Genomic DNA, 19,676 nt, shown 5'->3' on the forward strand with positions numbered 1-19,676 from the left:
GGATGGCCAGCAGGAGAGACTTCAGACATGTTGTTATTTATTTTTTATTTAACTAGGCAAGTCAGTTAAGAACAAATTCTTATTTACAATGACGGCCTACCGGTGAACAGTAGGTTAACTGCCTTGTTCAGGGGCAGAACGATAGATTTACCTTGTCAGCTGGGGATTCCATCCAGCAACCTTTCGGTTACTGACCCAACGCTCTAACCACTAGGCTACCAGCAACCCCAAAACAACAATCCTGACCTCAGTAGCAGATAGGATCAACTGGCTGTATGATACTATTCATCAGCTTAGCCAAAAACTATAGCTAGCTAAAAAAACGTTATCTAAGTGGCTGAGCTACAGCTGATAGCTAGCTTGACAACTTGTTAGCTGACGTTAGCAAAAGGACTTTAGCTAGGAAAGGAGCACACATTTTTCAGACAAGACGAGGCAAATTATAACATTAGCTAGCTAACATTGTGACCATTATTTAAGTAACTTAAACACACATACACCCATATATTCACTAACTTGCTAAGAAATTATATTGTACATTCAGTTAATTTAACTCTGTTCGCTTCTACTTCCTCCCGCTTTTAATTTTGAATAGCGGAACAGTCCATGAGGTACAACTCTGTTTGCTTCTACTTCCTCCCGCTTTTAATTTTGAATAGCGGAACAGCCCATGAGGTACTGAAGATGGATCACAGCCCATTCGTGCAACCAAATGGTAATTGTCTAAACAAATTACACAAATGTATTTATTCTGCTACTAATAGAACGATATCAAACCAAAGTAAAGGGTTGTTTAAAAATAATTTAGATAACAATTTAAATAATTGCTGTAATAAAAGAAACCAGCCTTAGAACTATCATCACCCCCTAGTTTAGCACACACTTTCAAGATTCTAAGTATTATGTAGGCAGGTGCCATGCAAAACATGACCGAAATGCGCAAACAAGGCAAGTCGGTGCCACGCTGTGCTGCTCGGTTTCCTTAATTAACTATAATAAGGATAAATCTAATTGTGGTCATGGAAAAACTCACTAATAAAAAAACACTTCCGTGTTTTCTATAAGGAATTTGAGCTGTACATTCTTTGTCACGTTCTGACCTTAGTTATTTTATTATGTCTTTGTTTTAGTATGGTCAGGGCGTGAGTTGGGTGGGTTGTCTATGTTCCTTTTTCTATGTTTTGGGATTTCTGTGTTTGGCCTGGTATGGTCCTCAATCACAGGCAGCTGTTTATCGTTGTCCCTGTTTGAGAACCATATCGGTTGTTTCTCTTTGTTATTTTGTTATCTCCGTGTTCATTTGAATAAATATGGACACGTACCACGCTGTACCTTGGTCCTCACCTTCTTCCACCCACTACGGCGGTTACATTCTTCTAATAAGAAAGCTGTTAAAACAATCTATATGTGTGTATCTTTTAAGGTCATTGTATAGTCTGTCATTTTTTTTCGTGGTATCCAGTGTTAATAGTTACTATCTTGCCTCATCGCTACAACTCCCGTACTGTATACTTCTTGCATGTTTACTGTTTTTTCTGAATTAAAAAAAAAAAAAAAATTATTAAAATAAAGTTGGTGCCACGCACTTCTATAGACCCCTTTCAATCAGCCAGTAAAATGTCACTTTGGCTAGCTTTTGCTACAGCCTTATTCAATGAGTGTTAGCATTCTAGCTAACAATTGCTGCATACAAAATAATTATTTTGCAAATATCACAACCAAATATAATATTAGAGACTGTTCAAGCAATAATCAAAATATAATTGTAAGTGTATGAGAACCCTAAAGGGTTATTATGTTTAGAAGTAATATAAATGTACATCTAGGCTATGTTGAATGGGCAAAGATGGCGATTGCTTTCTTACTGTCGCCAATAGTCTGCTAGCATCTGAGCATGAAGTCAGTGTGTTGTATACTGGAAAGGGGTCTATAGAGTGCCACATGAGTCATAATACCCATAAAACCTACCGGTCAATCAGGGAAATAGTTCCAATCATTTTTCCACCTTTCATTTTTCCCATAGGGGATTTTAGAAACACTTCAAATAAGGGCTGGGTTTCGTGTAGGCTTACCCTGATATGACATTTTGATAACTGTGTAAATCTCTCTAGGACAAGGTGACTTTTATCAATATTATAATGAAACAGCAGGGAGCAGGTCTCGAACCCTCGACCTTCTAGCCCGAGGTCCGGCGCGATATCGACTGCATGCTTGTGCGGCAGAGTCGATTTCCGCGCTTATAAACCCAGTGTCGTTACACTATATTTGACTATATTATATTTGACTATATTTAACCCCCCAAAAAAACAAAAACGCTAATTATCTGCTCATGTGGCAATAATTTAAAAAAGTCACGCCAGGGTAAGCCTACACAAACACAGCACTTATTTGAAGTGTTTCTAATTCCTATATGGGAAAAATTAGTGATGTAAAAATTATTGGAACCATTTCCCTGTTTGACCGCTTTGTTTAACGGGTTTTATGACACCTCCACGGTGGGGCTTTATGGCTTGAGCAAAAACCGTACAATATGAAGTAAGGCTAAAATTGCTTCTCCAATAGCAATCCCCAATCCCGCTTGCAGCCGTTGTCATGGCGACGTTGGCTAGCTAATGCTGCATTCAAAATAACTGGGAACGAGGGAAAAAAAGAGCTCAGACTGGAAATCTTTTTTGAAAGGTCATCCAACTCGTGCCTCTTTCCAGATCTCAGACTTTCCGACCTGAAGATCACTGACGTCATGATTTGACCACGTATTTTTCCGAGTTCCCATATGTCGTGAACGCACCATAAACTCAAGCATAGAAAAACGTAATGGAGTCCAACAGTCGTCTTGTGCCGAACTGTCCATGTGCAGCCTGTCAATTCCGAAGGCAGCCCTTCGATATCCTTTTTCACAAAAATGAACACTCCACAGTAATTATGCAAGTAAAGTCATAATTGTTTTCTTTTTTTTTTATCATGAAAGCTGCGATGGAAACAGGTATCCATAATAATTTAGTTATGTATACTAGCCTACCAATACAGCCCACCTGCATTGTATCCGCAAACTGTTGGCTAGAGCGCATGTGCCAAGTCCAGAGTAGACACATTTGCGATTCAATTACAGTTTTTGTGACAAATCTATAGGTAGAGTTGAAAATGTGATGGAAACACATTGAACTTTAGAACTGTATTCGGTACATGAAAACTTAAGTGAAACGGTACATTTTGTGTGCACTATGTCATAGGCACACTGACTTTTATCTGCAACAAGCGTGTTGGGTGGAAACACACCACTGGTGAAAAAATGCATATATTTTTTATGCCGATATTAGAATATTTGCATGAAAATCCTTCGCCAATTGGATGGAAACCTAGCTAGTTTGTCACTTTCACGAAGTTGGAGTAATAACATATTCAACTACTTATGACGATAGCTATGTTAACATGAATGTGCAGAGAGAATTTTAGGTCAACATTTCGAAAGTTCGCATTGAAAATAGATGCAACAATTGCTTGCTAGGGTACGTCTCCATTGAACTATATTGTGTCAATAAATACAGCTGAAAGTCATGTCACTTATATTAAAAAATATAAAAAATCAAAAAAACCTACAGAGGCAATTCAAAATGTACTGATTGAAGTGTTTCTATTACCCATTTATACAAATTGCACATTAATAAATTGGCGACAGCCTGATACGCCCTTCCACCGATCTGTTTTATGTCTCAGGTAGCCCACAAAAGCCAGCATGGATGGAATGCAATAATTGACTAATATTTGCCATATTCAAATCATTCTTTAACGTATTGCCAGCCAACCAGAACAGCAAGGCAAAGCAATTTAGGCATTCTTGAAAGTTAGGACAATCCTTGTCCTGCAAATAAACATTCTTTTTTATAGTTTAACAATGTTATTTTGCAAGCACTAGGCATTTAGAATTGAAGATGGAGTGGAGCTTATAGTTACGCGATAACATTAAGTGCCCCGTGTACCTTCAAAAGAATTTGGCAATCAGAATTTATTAAACAAAAAAAAACACAGTTTCCATCATAATTTGCCGCAATAACGGAAGTTAGACAAAAGAAAATCTATAGAGCTATAGAAAATGTATCCTACAGTGCCTTCAGGTCTCTCTAGAGATGTTAGATCGGGTTCAAGTCTGGGCTCTGGCTGGGCCACTCAAGGACATTCAGTGACCACTCCTGCATCGTCTTGGCTGTATGATTAGGGTTGTTGTCCTGTTGGAAGGTGAACCTTCACCCCAGTCTGAGATCCTGAGCACTCTTGAGCAGGTTTTCATCGAGGATCTCTCTGTATTTTGCTCCGTTCATCTTTGCCTCGATCCTGACTAGTCTCCCAGTCCCTACCGCTGAAAAACATCCCCACAACATGATGCTGCCACCACCATCCTTCACCGTAGGGATGGTGCCAGGTTTCCTCCAGACATGACGCTTGGCATTCAGGCCCAAGAGTTCAATCTTGGTTTCATCAGACCAGAGAATCTGGTTTCTCATGGTCTGAGAATTCTTTAGGTGCCTTTTGGCAAACTCCAAGCGGGCTGTCATTTGCCTTTTACCTAGGAGTGGCTTCTGTCTGGCCACTACCATAAAGACCTGATTGGTGGAGTGCTGCAGAGATGGTTGTCCTTTTGGAAGGTTCTCCCATCTCCACAGAGGAGTTCTAGAGCTCTGTCAGAATGACCATCGGTTTCTTGGTCACCTCTCTGACCAAGGCCCTTCTCCACTGATTGCTCAGTTTGGCTGGGCGACGAGCTCTAGGAAGAGTCTTGGTGGTTCCAAACTTCTTCCATTTAAGAATGATGGAGGCCACTGTGTTCTTGTGGACCTTCAATGCCACAGACATTTTTTGGTACCCTTCCCCAGATCTGTGCCTCGACACAATCCTCTCTAGGAGCTCTACGGACAAATCCTTCAACCTCATGGCTTGGTTTTTACTCTGACATGCACTGTCAACTGTGGGACATTATATAGACAGGGGAGTGCCTTTCCAAATCATGTCCAATCAATTGAATTTAACAGAGGTGAACTCCAATCAAGTTGTAGAAACAGCTCAAGGATGATCAATGGAAACAGGATGCACCTGAGCTCAATTTTGAGTCTCATAGTAAAGGGTCTGAATACTTATGTAAATAAGATATTTCTAAAAACCTGTTTTCGCTATGTCATTATGGGGTATCGTGCATAGATTGCTGAGGGAAATGTTTTATTTAATACATTTACAGTAAGGCTGTAACGTAACAAAATGTGGAAAAAGTCAAGGGGTCTGAATACTTTCTGAAGGCACCGTATATCTGCTGTTTCCATTATCCATGTCGCAATGAATTTTTTTGCTACATTGCTTTTGTCGAACAAACCTGGGTCAATGGAAATTAGCTTAATGGCTTGAATCTAGGTTGTGCCTTTAGAAAAAGGAACAACTAAGGAAGAATTCTTCACTTCTTTCATTGACTTCTCAAACCCCAAACCATTTGGTATTTTTGCATGCATTCCCGGAAGTCTTGTGATGTTGCATACTTAGAAGCTCTGTGGTTTGTGCATTTCAGTTGGTCATGACATGGGTGGCCCGATTGGGGTGGAAACTGTGGTTGGACAGCATTGGAGTATTGTAGCGTCAGTAAACCCAGAAAAGTCAGCAGGCCTATAAATATCACTTATTTGGTCAACCACATGCAGCCATTTTCTTCTAATGCTGTTTTAATGTTTCCATTCTCTGTAGATAAATTCAGGCAAGAAACATTATTAGTGAGACATTTTATCTTTCACACAAAATGTTCCTATTGGCTTGGCAATATTTACACATAAGTAGATGGTAATTTCCATTAAGAAAAATTGGTGGGACTTGCTTCAACTCTTTACAAGTATTTTTGTGTTAGTGGAAGAAGTTTAAACTGTTTTACTTAAGGCAAGCAGTTAAATATAGTTAAAGTGAAATTTAATAAAATAATTGGTCTGATTACTTTGATACACCACCCTATCAACCTTATTACTTTGGATTGTGGGGCAGTTAGAGCACATATTTCATCACAAATAACAACACTTTGACTACAACACTTTTCAGACAGTCTCCTGCTAGAATACCACAGTATAGGCAAACTGTAATAGTAGAGTACAGAAAACAAGGAGGCATTGTTGAAGTTTCAAAGAAATTAATCAACTTTATCTCAAGCATTTATCCCTTACTTCAAACATATGTTAATTATTAATCAAATGATAAATCTGTTAAAAGATAGTTATTACTGGATAGATAAATAAAGTAAGGATAATGGGATGGAAGACCTAATGGATGGAGGGTTGAAGGTGAGGATGGTGTGTGTCTGTCTGTTTTTATCTACGACGCATTGTTGAGAAAAGTGATTATTCATGTCAAAAGTCACAATATTTACTCATTGTCTCATGCTTAGCATGTGGTCTCCCATTGTTATCATTTGAATGTTCCATGGAAGTTAGCTAAATTAGTTAGAAGTAGACCAAGATGTCATACCCTCAATTTTTTTGTCTAATTAATGGGGAAATTGATCGAAGTAGCTGATTTGTGTCAAAAACTAAATTGTTTACAGTGAATATTGAAGTCATGAGTTTTAGAATGTTGAGGAAATGCCATGGAAGTGGATGGAGGACAAAAAGAAGCCCAAAAAGTTCAATAGTTTAAAAAGTATAAATATTTTATAATGTCAAATAATGTAAGCAACTCAATGCAGACAAGTCCGCATGTTTTAAAGTTTGAACGGTGTTTTTAGCTAAAACGGTGTAAGAGGAGTAGCGTGCAGAAGAATTATAAGAAGAAGAGGAGTCGCAAGTCCCACCTAATTAATGAATAGATATTTGGTTATCAGGGGTGTATTCATTACGCATATTCTGTTGCAAAATGTTTTGCAATAGAAACTGTTTCTCGACACAGAAACCATTTTGCAACGATAAAAGAGAGTGCATATTGGACAAATTCAGGTAGGTCTATTCCCATTTCGTTCCGTTTGCTCCGTTTGCTTTCATTAAGTTTTTAGACGGTAAACGGTTTCCATTGCAAGACGTAATGACTACACCCCTCTGGTTCAGGGAAGGCTGAAAGTGAAACACACTGTCTACAGCAGGGGACCTTGCAGAGAGGTGAGAAAACAAGTGTGACAAAAACAAGTGGATGTGTGTGAGCATGAGTGTGTATGTCTATGAAGCCCAGGCTGAGTATGAGGGGGGGGGGGGTTTATGTTACAACAACACACAGTTGGTTACATAACAGCATTTTAATTTAGTTAGGGGAAAAGTAGATAAATACTGGTGTTTACAAACTTTTTTATTTAAGCTAGGAACATTTACACATTACAGCTTAGTCTTATCCAGAGTAGGCCTAAATCTTTACAAGTAAATAAACTCTATTCGGAATGCCATAGTGACAAAAAGATATTCATGTTTCTATGGGATGTTTCTATGGAGTGTATGTGCACTGATACTATTCACTCACAGGATGATATATACATATTATACATACACTGACTCTCTCACAAACCCACATACATTTAGATACACTGCATTCGCACAACACATACACGCATACTGACGCCGCACACACACATATGCTGCTCTGTTCTTTATTTCACTCTTTCACTCTTATTATCTATCCCGATGTCTAGTCACTTTACGCTGCCTTTATGTACATATCTACCTCAAAAACCTCGTACTTCTACACATTGATATGATACTGATACTGGTACTCCCTGTTACCCCACTCTTCGAAGGTGTCTCCGGGAGAGTGGATTATGCAAAAAAACGAATTTCCAATTCACACATGCGTATTAATACACACCTGTAGATGTGTAAGACAGGACAAATATAAGCACCCACCAAAATATTATTTTTATGATATAGCTTCATTCTTGTTTTTTTTCTTCCTCTTGTGTTACTATATATTTTATAGTATATAAATATATACAGTGCCTTGCGAAAGTATTCGGCCCCCTTGAACTTTGCGACCTTTTGCCACATTTCAGGCTTCAAACATAAAGATATAAAACTGTATTTTTTTAGTGAAGAATCAACAACAAGTGGGACACAATCATGAAGTGCAATGACATTTATTGGATATTTCAAACTTTTTTAACAAATCAAAAACTGAAGAATTGGGCGTGCAAAATTATTCAGCCCCCTTAAGTTAATACTTTGTAGCGCCACCTTTTGTTGCGATTACAGCTGTAAGTCGCTTAGGGTATATGTCTATCAGTTTTGCACATCGAGAGATTGACATTTTTTCCCATTCCTCCTTGCAAAACAGCTCGAGCTCAGTGAGGTTGGATGGAGAGCATTTGTGAACAGCAGTTTTCAGTTCTTTCCACAGATTCTCGATTGGATTCAGGTCTGGACTTTGACTTGGCCATTCTAACACCTGGATATGTTTATTTTTGAACCATTCCATTGTAGATTTTGCTTTATGTTTGGGATCATTGTCTTGTTGGAAGACAAATCTCCGTCCCAGTCTCAGGTCTTTTGCAGACTCCATCAGGTTTTCATCCAGAATGGTCCTGTATTTGGCTACATCCATCTTCCCATCAATTTTAACCATCTTCCCTGTCCCTGCTGAAGAAAAGCAGGCCCAAACCATGATGTTTGACAGTGGGGATGGTGTGTTCAGGGTGATGGGCTGTGTTGCTTTTACACCAAACATAACGTTTTGCATTGTTGCCAAAAAGTTCAATTTTGGTTTCATCTGACCAGAGCACCTTCTTCCACATGTTTGGTGTGTCTCCCAGGTGGCTTGTGGCAAACTTTAAACAACACTTTTTATGGATATCTTTAAGAAATGGCTTTCTTCTTGCCACTCTTCCATAAAGGCCAGATTTGTGCAATATACGACTGATTGTTGTCCTATGGACAGAGTCTCCCACCTCAGCTGTAGATCTCTGCAGTTCATCCAGAGTGATCATGGGCCTCTTGGCTGCATCTCTGATCAATCTTCTCCTTGTATGAGCTGAAAGTTTAGAGGGACGGCCAGGTCTTGGTAGATTTGCAGTGGTCTGATACTCCTTCCATTTCAATATTATCGCTTGCACAGTGCTCCTTGGGATGTTTAAAGCTTGGGAAATCTTTTTGTATCCAAATCCGGCTTTAAGCTTCTTCACAACAGTATCTCGGACCTGCCTGGTGTGTTCCTTGTTCTTCATGATGCTCTCTGCGCTTTTAACGGACCTCTGAGACTATCACAGTGCAGGTGCATTTATACGGAGACTTGATTACACACAGGTGGAATGTATTTATCATCATTAGTCATTTAGGTCAACATTGGATCATTCAGAGATCCTCACTGAACTTCCGGAGAGAGTTTGCTGCACTGAAAGTAAAGGGGCTGAATAATTTTGCACGGCCAATTTTTCCGTTTTTGATTTGTTAAAAAAGTTTGAAATATCCAATAAATGTCGGTCCACTTCATGATTGTGTCCCACTTGTTGTTGAATCTTCACAAAAAAATACAGTTTTATATCTTTATGTTTGAAGCCTGAAATGTGGCATAAGGTCGCAAAGTTCAAGGTGGCCGAATACTTTCGCAAGGCACTGTATATATATTTTGACTCAGCATAGTAGGGAAGGGCTCGTAAGCAAGCATTTCACAGTAAGTCTACACACGTTGTATGTGACAAATAAAATTTGATTTTAACTTCCACTTCAACAACCAGACAAACACTATTCTCTCTGACAATCTCAGTATCCCTAGCACACAGAACAGCACACAACACATTGCATAAGGAAGAGGCGGACTGAGACCAAAAATCAGCCCTGGCATTTCTAACACACCAGCCCATTTTTTTCCTTAGAGGCCCCAATTACAGTATTAGCCAGATAATGATAATTTAGTTTAAAAAAAATGAATTAGACAGGCCCTATGGGCTAACATTTGACCAGCTCATCTGGCATTTAGAGCAAAACCCTCCATCCATGCCCCTGGCATTAGGATTAAAAAAATAAAATAAAAACCTGTCTGCAGGCACCACACCTAGATATTTACAGGCTCATAGATGATGTAGGTCAGGGGTGTGCTGCTGAATCAAGAGGGCAGGACAACAACGTAGTCTGATGCATCCACATCTAGACAAGAGAGGGACAGAGAAAGGACAAGTAGTGAGTGTATATTTAAGGATGATAACGATCTGGACATCTGATAAAGGTCTGAAAAAAAGTCAGTGACAGATGGAAGTGAAACTAACAGACAGACAGACAGAGTGTTACTTACTTTCATAATCAGGCACCTCGTCAATGACATTGGGGGCGGGAAGTTGTAGCAGTGTCTTCCGCTTGACTGAGTGGCGCAGATGCTGAGCCAATCCCTGCCTCCGACGCTTATAATGGCGGACCAGCTCCTCTAACGTCTTAAAAAATTTCTCCTCTACACCAGATGCTGTCTACACACAGACAGACAGACCATCAGAAACACATACAAACGTAAGCGCGCACACACACACACACACACACACACACAGGGTGTACCTGCAGGGTGTAGCTTCCAGTGTGGGTCTGGAGGATTCTGTAGGTATACACCACCTTCTTTTTACTGCAGAAACACAACACACAAATAGAGCAGCAGTCAAACGTTTGAACACCTACTCATTCAAGGGTTTTTCTTTATTTGTACTATTTTCTACATTGTAGAATAATGGTGAAGACATAAACTATGAAATAACACATATGGAATCATATAGTAACCAAAAAAGTGCTAAACAAATCAAAATATATTTTATATTTGAGATTCTTCAAAGTAGCCACCCTTTGCCTTGATGACAGCTTTGCACACTCTTGGCATTCTAACAACCAGCTTCATCTGGAATGCTTTTCCAGCAGTCTTGAAGGAGTTCCCACATATGCTGAGCACTTGTTGGCTGCTTTTCCTTCACTCTGTGGTCCAACTCATCCCAAACCATCTCAATTGGTTTGAGATCGGGTGATTGATTGTGGAGGCCAGGTCATCTGATGCAGCACTCCATCGCTCTCTTTCTTGGTCAAGTAGCCCTTACACAGCCTGGAAGTGTGTTGGGTCATTGTCCTGTTGAAAAACAAATGATAGTCCCACTAAGTGCAAACCAGATGGGATGGCGTATCGCTGCAGAACGTGCATTGAATTCTAAATAAATCACAGACAGTGTCACCAGCAAAGCACCTTCCTACTACATGCTTCATGGTGAGAACCACACATGCGGAGATCATCTGTTCAAGTACTATGCGTCTCAAAGACACGGTGGTTGGAACCAAAAATCTCTAATTTTGTCACGCCCTGACCTTAGAGAGCCATTTTATTTCTCTATTTGGGTTGGTCAGGGTGTGATTTGGGTGGGCATTCTGTTTTCTATTTCTTTGTTTTTGGCCGAGTGTGGTTCCCAATCAGAGGCAGCTATCGTTGTCTCTGATTGGGAATAATACTTAGGCAGCCTTTTTCCCACCTAATGTTGTGGATAATTAATCATTTTCTGTGTGTGTTTGTGTGCACCACGGTTGCATCACGTTCGGGTTTCTGTTTACCTGTTTTTTATGTGAAAGTTTCACTTTATTAAAAGATGTGGAATTACATGCACGCTGCGCCTTGGCTCATCTATGACAGGGAGTTTGAAGACAGTGAACGTGACAAATTTGGACTCATCAGACCAAAGGACAGATTTCCACCGATCTAATGTCCATTGCTCGTGTTTCTTGGCCCAAGCAAGTCTCTTCTTCTTATTGGTGTCCTTTAGTAGTGGTTTCTTTGCAGCAATTCGACCATGAAGGCCTGATTCACGTAGTCTCCTCTGAACAGTTGATGTTGAGATTGTCTGTTACTTGAACTCTGTGAAGCATTTATTTGGACTGCAATTTCTGAGGCTGGTAAATCTAATGAACTTTTCCTCTGCAGCAGAAGTACCTCTGGGCCTTCCTTTCCTGTGGCGGTCCTCATTAGAGCCAGTTTCATCATAGCGCTTGATGGTTTTTGCGTAATGACTGACCATGTCTTAAAGTAATGATGGACTGTCATTTCTCTTTGCTTATTTTAGCTGTTCTTGCCATAATATGGACTTGGTGTAGCGATGTGCGCTGAGAGTCGGGAAGCAAGTACAGTGAGTGAATATTTAATAAAGAAACGGAACATAATACAAAACAAGAAACACTAACAGCATACAGACATGAAACAGAAACAACATCTGGGGAATGAACCAAAGGGAGTGACACAAATAGGGGAGGTAATTAAGGAGGTGATGGAGTCCAGGTGAGTGTCATTAGGAGCTGATGCACGTGACAGGTGTGCAAACAGCAGCCTGGTGACCTAGAGGCCAGAGAGGGAGCACACGTGACACTTGGTCTTTTACCAAATAGAGCTATCTTCTGTATACAAACTCTGACTTGTCACAACACAACTGATTGGCTCAAATGCATTAATAAGGAAGGAAATTCCATAAATTAACTTTTAATAAGGCACACCTGATAATTGAAATGCATTCCAGCTGACTACCTCATGAAGCTGGCTGAGAGAATGCTAAGAGTGTGCAACGCTGTCATCAAGGCAAAGGGTGACTACATTGAAGAATCTCAAATATAAAATATTTTTTGATTTGTTTATCACTTTTTTGGTTAGCAGATGATTCCATATTTGTTATTTCATAGTTCTGAAGTCTTCACTATTATTCTGCAATGTAGAAAATAGTACAAATATCGGGACACTGTCAGTACAGAGCTTGCTCAGGATTGGCAGTAGGCAGGTGTGAGTGCATCTGCACGCACAGTGAGGCAAAGACTTTTGGAGGATGGCCTGGTGTCAAGAAGGGTAGCAAAGAAGTCACTTCTCTCCAGGAAAAACATTTGGGACAGACTGATATTCTGCAAAAGGTACAGCGATTGGACTGCTGAGGACTGAGGTAAAGTTATTTTCTCTGATGAATCTTGTTTGGTGCATCCGGAGAAGACAAGGTGAGCGCTACCATCAGTCCTGTGTCATGCCAACAGTAAAGCATCCTGAGACCATTCATGTGTGGGCTTGCTTCTCAGCCAAGGGAGTGGGCTCACTCACAATGTTTCCTAAGAACACAGCCATGAATAAAGAATGGTACCAACCCATCCTCTTGAGAGCAACTTCTCCCAACCTTCCAGGAACAGTTTGGTGACGAACAGTACCTTTTTATTTAACTAGGCAAGTTAGTTAAGAACAAATTCTTATTTTCGATGACTACAGTGGGTTAACTGCCTGTTCAGAGGCAGAACGACAGATTTTTACCTTGTCCGCTCGGGATTTGAACTTGCAACCTTCCGGTTACTAGCCCAACGCTCTAACCACTAGGCTACCCTGCCACCCCTGTTCCAGCATGCCATAAGGCAAAAGTGATAACTAAGTGGCTCGGGGAACGAAACACATATACACTGCTCAAAAAAATAAAGGGAACACTAAAATAACACATCCTAGATCTGAATGAATGAAATATTCTTATTAAATACTTTTTTCTTTACATAGTTGAATGTGCTGACAACAAAATCACACAAATTATAAATGGAAATCAAATGTATCAACCCATGGAGGTCTGGGTTTGGAGTCAAACTCAAAATTAAAGTGAAAAACCACACTACAGGCTGATCCAACTTTGATGTAATGTCCTTAAAACAAGTTCAAATTAGGCTCAGTAGTGTGTGTGGCCTCCACGTGCCTGTATGACCTCCCTACAACGCCTGGGCATGCTCCTGATGAGGTGGCAGATGGTCTCCTGAGGGATCTCCTCCCAGACCTGGACTAAAGCATCCGCCAACTCCTGGACAGTCTGTGGTGCAACGTGGCGTTGGTGGATGGAGCGAGACATGATGTCCCAGATGTGCTCAATTGGATTCAGGTCAGGGGAACGGGCGGGCCAGTCCATAGCATCAATGCCTTCCTCTTGCAGGAACTGCTGACACACTCCAGCCACATGAGGTCTAGCATTGTCTTGCATTAAGAGGAACCCAGGGCCAACCGCACCAGCATATGGTCTCACAAGGGGTCTCATCTCGGTACCTAATGGCAGTCAGGCTACCTCTGGCGAGCACATGGAGGGCTGTGCGGCCCACCAAAGAAATGCCACCCCACACCATGACTGACCCACCGCCAAACCGGTCATGCTGGAGGATGTTGCAGGCAGCAGAACGTTCTCCACGGCGTCTCCAGACTCTGTCCCGTCTGTCACATGTGCTCAGTGTGAACCTGCTTTCATCTGTGAAGAGCACAGGGCGCCAGTGGCGAATTTGCCAATCTTGGTGTTCTCTGGCAAATGCCAAACGTCCGGCACGGTGTTGGGCTGTAAGCACAACCCCCACCTGTGGACGTCGGGCCCTCATACCACCCTCATGGTCCTGCTGCTGGGTTGTTGCCCTCCTACGGCCTCCTCCACGTCTCCTGATGTACTGGCCTGTCTCCTGGTAGCGCCTCCATGCTCTGGACACTACGCTGACAGACACAGCAAACCTTCTTGCCACAGCTCGCATTGATATCCCATCCTGGATGAGCTGCATTACCTGAGCCACTTGTGTGGGTTATAGACTCCTTCTCATGCTACCACTAGAGTGAAAGCACCGCCAGCATTCAAAAGTGACCAAAACATCAGCCAGGAAGAATAGGAACTGAGAAGTGGTCTGTGGTCACCACCTGCAGAACCACTCCTTTATTGGGGGTGTCTTGCTAATTGCCTATAATTTCCATTTCACATAAGTGTGATTGACTTGGACTTACATTGTGTTGTTTAAGTGTTCCCTTTATTTTTTTGAGCAGTGTATTTTGGGTCCATGGCCAGGAAACTCCCCAGAACTTTGTCCCATTGAGAACTTGTGGTTAATCCTCAAGAGGCTGGTGGACAAACAAAAACTCACAAATTCTGACAAACTCCAAGCATTGATTATGCAAGAATGGGCTGCCATCAGCCAGGATGTGACCCAGATGTTAATTGACAGCATGCCAGGGCGGATTGCAGAGGTCTTGAAAAAGAAGGGTCAACACAAATGATTCAAATATTGACTCTTTGCATCAACTTCATGTAATTATCAATAAAAGCCTTTGACACTTATGAAATGCTTGTAATTATACTTCAGTATTCCATAGTAACATCTGACAAAAAATATCTAAAGACACTGAGGCAGCAGGCTTTATGAAAATTAATATTTGTGTTATTCTCAAAACGTTTGGCCATGACTGTACATGGCCAAAAGTAGGTGGAAATCCCTTCAAATTTGAGCCACACCCATTGCTGACAGGTGTACAAAATCGAGCACACAGCCATACAATCTCCAGAGACAAACCCTGGCAGTAGATATATAGCAATTAAATCTGTACCATAGAATAAGAATAAGTTAGAGGAAAAACTAAAAGAACTGGAGGAACTTATTCAAGAAAGAAGATATTATAACAAAGCGAACTGGATGGAATATGGGGAAAAATGCACCAAATTATTTTTTAAATCTTCAACATAAAATAGTAAATAATGTATATTTCTCAGAAAGTATTAAACTGTCAAGAGGAGTAAAACAAGGTTGTCCACTATCGGCATATCTATTTATTATGGTATCAAAATGTTATCTATTAAAATCAGATCCAATAATACTATCAAGGGCCTAGAAATCCAGTGCTTAAAAAAAGGTGTTTTCTTTTAAATCCACAATTTGGATCCCTCCACAGCCTCATAGAGGATCTAAATACATTTTCTAACCTTTCTGGATTACAATCAAATTATAATAAATGAACCATATTACTTATTGCATCAATAAAAAATATCTAACTTTTACATTACCGTATAGTTTACTAATAAAATGGTCTGATGGTGAAATGCACATACTCAGTGTTCATACCCCGAAAGAAAAAAATGCTCTCATTACAATACATTTTTATAGTAAGTTAGCAAAATAAATAAGATCTTGCTACCGTGAAAAGGAAGATACCTGCCCATTTGTGGACAAATCACCATGATATCTCTTTAGTCATATCCCGTTTACCTATTTGCTTATGGCCTTGCCTACACCTAGCAAACAGTTTTTTGAATTATATGAGCAAAAAATATTAAATTTTATTTGGAATGGCAAGGCAGACAAAATTAAACGGGACTATTGATATAATATGGCACACCTGTAGCTAATATATGCTCTATTGTAAATATATGCTCTATTGTAAATATATGCTCTATTGTAAATATATGCTCTATTGTAAATATATGCTCTATTGTAAATATATGCTCTATTGTAAATATATGCTCTATTGTAAATATATGCTCTATTGTAAATATGTATCTATGTCTATGTAAATATATGCTCTATTAAAAATTACAACCAACTAATTGCAGCATTACTGCAAAAATGGAAGAGGCAAGTGGAAGGGGGAGAAAGTTAGGCAGTTGTCTGTCTGCCCCACATTAAAGAGCAAAATTGGCTAAAGAAAAGTGTGATAAATAAAAAAAGTATACCAGTTTCATTTAAGGTCCAAAACATTTACAGCTGTGCCATATAGATTGCATAATAGTTGGGAAGAGCTTTTCAATGTACTGATTCCATGGCACATGGTTTATGGACTGATACACAAAACAACTCTGGATTCAAAACTTAAAAGAGTTTTTCCATTTAAATGATTATACAAAATTATTGCAACCAATAGAATGTTATATATATGGGGGATACAACCATGCCAGTTCTGCAGATTTAGCTGCGAAGAGACAGAATCATTAGATAATTTTCCGTTTTTGGTCACAGGTTCAGGAATGGCTGAAGAATTGCAACATTTACCTGGGGCTAACTCTGCAAATAGCACTGCTGGGTGATTTTAAAAGTCATAGTCAATCGATCAATACTATAATAGTACTCTTAGCAAAAATGTTTATCTTTAATTTAAAATATGTAGAATCTGTAAGATTAGAAAGGTTCAGATCTTTTGTGAAACATCATAGCACAGTTGAAAATGTATGGCAAATAGAACCTGGATGGTGTTCAGAGATAGATGGGAGGGGTTGAGTGGGAGGGAGGATGGGACTAAAAACAAACTAAAGATAACTATTGTAATATATACTGTATCCGTAAAATGTATATAGTATGTATAAGCTGGAAGTAGAAGCCTAAGTGTTGTTGTCCATTAGTTTACTCCAATTAGGGGAGGGGTGGCAGGGTTAGGGGAAAATAATATAGGACTTTTTTTTCTTAAAAACATTTAAAAATATATATATATTTACAGAAAAAATATATGGGAGATTGGAAATGATGGAGACAATTACAATTACATACATTGCGGAAGCCACAATCTATATGCAACAAAATAAAATAAAATAATAAAACATAGAATGACTTTCAACATGGCACCGTTATAGGATGCCACCTTTCCTACAAGTTAGTTCATCACATTTCTGCCCTGCTTGAGCTGCCTGGTCAACTGTAAGTGCTGTTATTGTGAAGTGGAAACATGTAGGAGTAACAACGTCTCAGTCACGACGTGGTAGGCCACACAAGCTCACAAAATGGGACCGCCCAGAGTGCTGAAGCGCATAGCTCGTAAAAATTGTCTGTCCTCAGTTGCAACACTCAATACAGAGTTCCAAACTGCCTCTGGAAGCAATGTCAGCACAATAACTGTTCATCGGGAGTTTCATGAAATGGGTTTCCTGGCCAATCAGCCACACACAAGCCTAAGATCCCCATGAGCAATGCGAAGCGTCGGCTGGAGTGGTGTAAAGCTCACCGCCATTGGGATCTGGAGCAATGGAAACGCATTCTCTGGAGTGATGAATCATGCTTCACCATCTGGCAGTCAGGTGGATGAATCTTGGTTTGGCAGATGCCAGGAGAACACTACCTGCCCGAATACATAGTGCCAACTATAAAGTTTGATGGAGGAAGAATAATGGTCTGGGGCTGTTTTTCATGGTTTAGAGTAGGCCCCTTAGTTCCAGTGCAGGGAAGTCTTAATGCTACAGAATACAATGACCTTCTAGACAATTCTGTGCGTCCAACCTTGTGGCAACAGTTTGGGAAAGGTTCTTTCCTGTTGCAGCATGACAATGCACCCATGCACAAAGTGAGGTCCATACAGAAACGGTTTGTTGAGATCGATGTGGAAGAACTTGACTGACCTGCACAGATCCCTGACCTCAACTCCATTGAACACCTTTGGGATGAATAGGAATGCTGACTGTGAGACAGGCCTAAAAACCCAACATTAGTGCCCAACCTCACTAATGCTCTTCTGGATGAATGGAAGCAAGTCCCTGCAGCAATGTTTCAACATCTAGTGGAAAGCCTTCCAAGAAGAGTGGACGCTGTTATAGCAGCAACGGGGGGAACAACTCCTTATTAATGCCCATGTTTGACGAGCAGGTGTCCACATAAAATTAGCCATGGAGGGTATGGGGCTGTACTGATCATCGAGTGTGTAATGTGTAATTTCTTTATAGATGTCACAGGGGTTCCTGGCTTTCTCCAATGAGTACTGACTAGTGTTCCCTAAAGCACCAAACCACCCTGCAATATTAAAACTAGGATGGATTCTATAAAGCATTTATAAAATGCTTGGATGATGGATTGGTGTACATTTAAATGTCCTACATTTCTGTAAAAAGAACAAGGAGTGTAATACTCACTAGACACACAGACACATGGCTCCTTGGATTGTTTCGCTGTCTCTGATGAGGTAGGCTCCATCCTTTCCCTTCTTCCCCAGCAGATCCTCACAGTCCAGTTTACTGATTGCCCCGTGGTACATCAATGGAGGCGATGCCATTGTAACTATCCCAACAGCGGGGCAACAGGGGGTCAACACCCTCCCTCTCTACCGCTCTTCCTGTATCAGTCCACTCAGAGGCTTGGTCCTCCCACTCTCCTCAGTCAGTCCTCACCTCTTCTTTTGATACTCTTCCCTGCTTTTTCACTCCACTCTTCTCTTTCTCGCCTGTCCTCTCCTCTCCCTGTGTTCTCTGTCTCCTCACCCCAGAGAGAAGCTAGCAGAGGTAGCGTTGGTAAAGTTACTCTCTGATAATCAATCAACCAATCTCTCCATAATCTGCAGTGAGAGCAGAGACAGACACAGACAGAGAACACTCTTCAAAGGTTCAATATATCACAGACCCTCTTTCAAACGCGCCTCTGCGGCCACAAGATCACAGGAAGTGTGTGCAAGATAAAGAGAGAGAGAGAGAGAGACAAGAAAAGGGCAACCAGTGAAGAACAAACACCATTGTGAATACAACCATATTTATGTTTATTTATTTTCCCTTTTGTAATTGAACTATTTGCACATAATATGACATTTGAAATGTCTTTATTGTTTTGAAAATGTTTACTGTAATGTTTACTGTTCATTTTGATTGTTTATTCCACTTTTGTTTATTATTTACTTCACTTGCTTTGGCAATGTTAACATATGTTTAAAATGCCAATAAAGCCCCTTGAATTGAATTCAAAACTGAATTGAGAAAGAGAGAGACATACCCTAACCCTCTTCCTCATCTTAACTTAATTATTCTAACCTGTTATGTTAATTCTCCAAACCTACCACCAGGTTAGATAATCAGTGTTGCTGCGAGTCACTCTCGAGATAACTCAGTTGCTGGACAGTAGCTCATACTTCGTTTTCCAATGTTTACAGACTGGTTAACCTACTTCTATTCAACCAGAGTCAGAATGCCCCGTAACCAGTGTTGGGGATAACACGTTACTTTTATGAGTAAAAGAGTAATGTAACAAGTAACA

General features: G+C 40.3%; 1 protein-coding gene across 1 annotated transcript; it reads right to left on the bottom strand.

The window, feature by feature from the left end:
• Nucleotides 1-8,057: 8,057 nt before the first annotated feature.
• On the bottom strand, nt 8,058-19,051 carry si:ch73-264p11.1 (uncharacterized protein LOC100000923 homolog). The gene is made up of 4 exons (XM_035739769.2): nt 18,569-19,051; nt 10,473-10,536; nt 10,219-10,387; nt 8,058-10,073 (listed from the first exon to the last, which is right to left on the bottom strand). The coding sequence occupies exons 1-4, from the start codon at nt 18,706-18,708 to the stop codon at nt 10,033-10,035; spliced, it is 414 nt and encodes a 137-aa protein (XP_035595662.1). The 5' UTR covers nt 18,709-19,051; the 3' UTR covers nt 8,058-10,032.
• Between the last annotated feature and the right edge of the window lie 625 nt (nt 19,052-19,676).

This window comes from Oncorhynchus keta, chromosome 28 (genome assembly GCF_023373465.1).
Source record: "Oncorhynchus keta strain PuntledgeMale-10-30-2019 chromosome 28, Oket_V2, whole genome shotgun sequence".
NCBI lineage: Eukaryota > Metazoa > Chordata > Actinopteri > Salmoniformes > Salmonidae > Oncorhynchus > Oncorhynchus keta.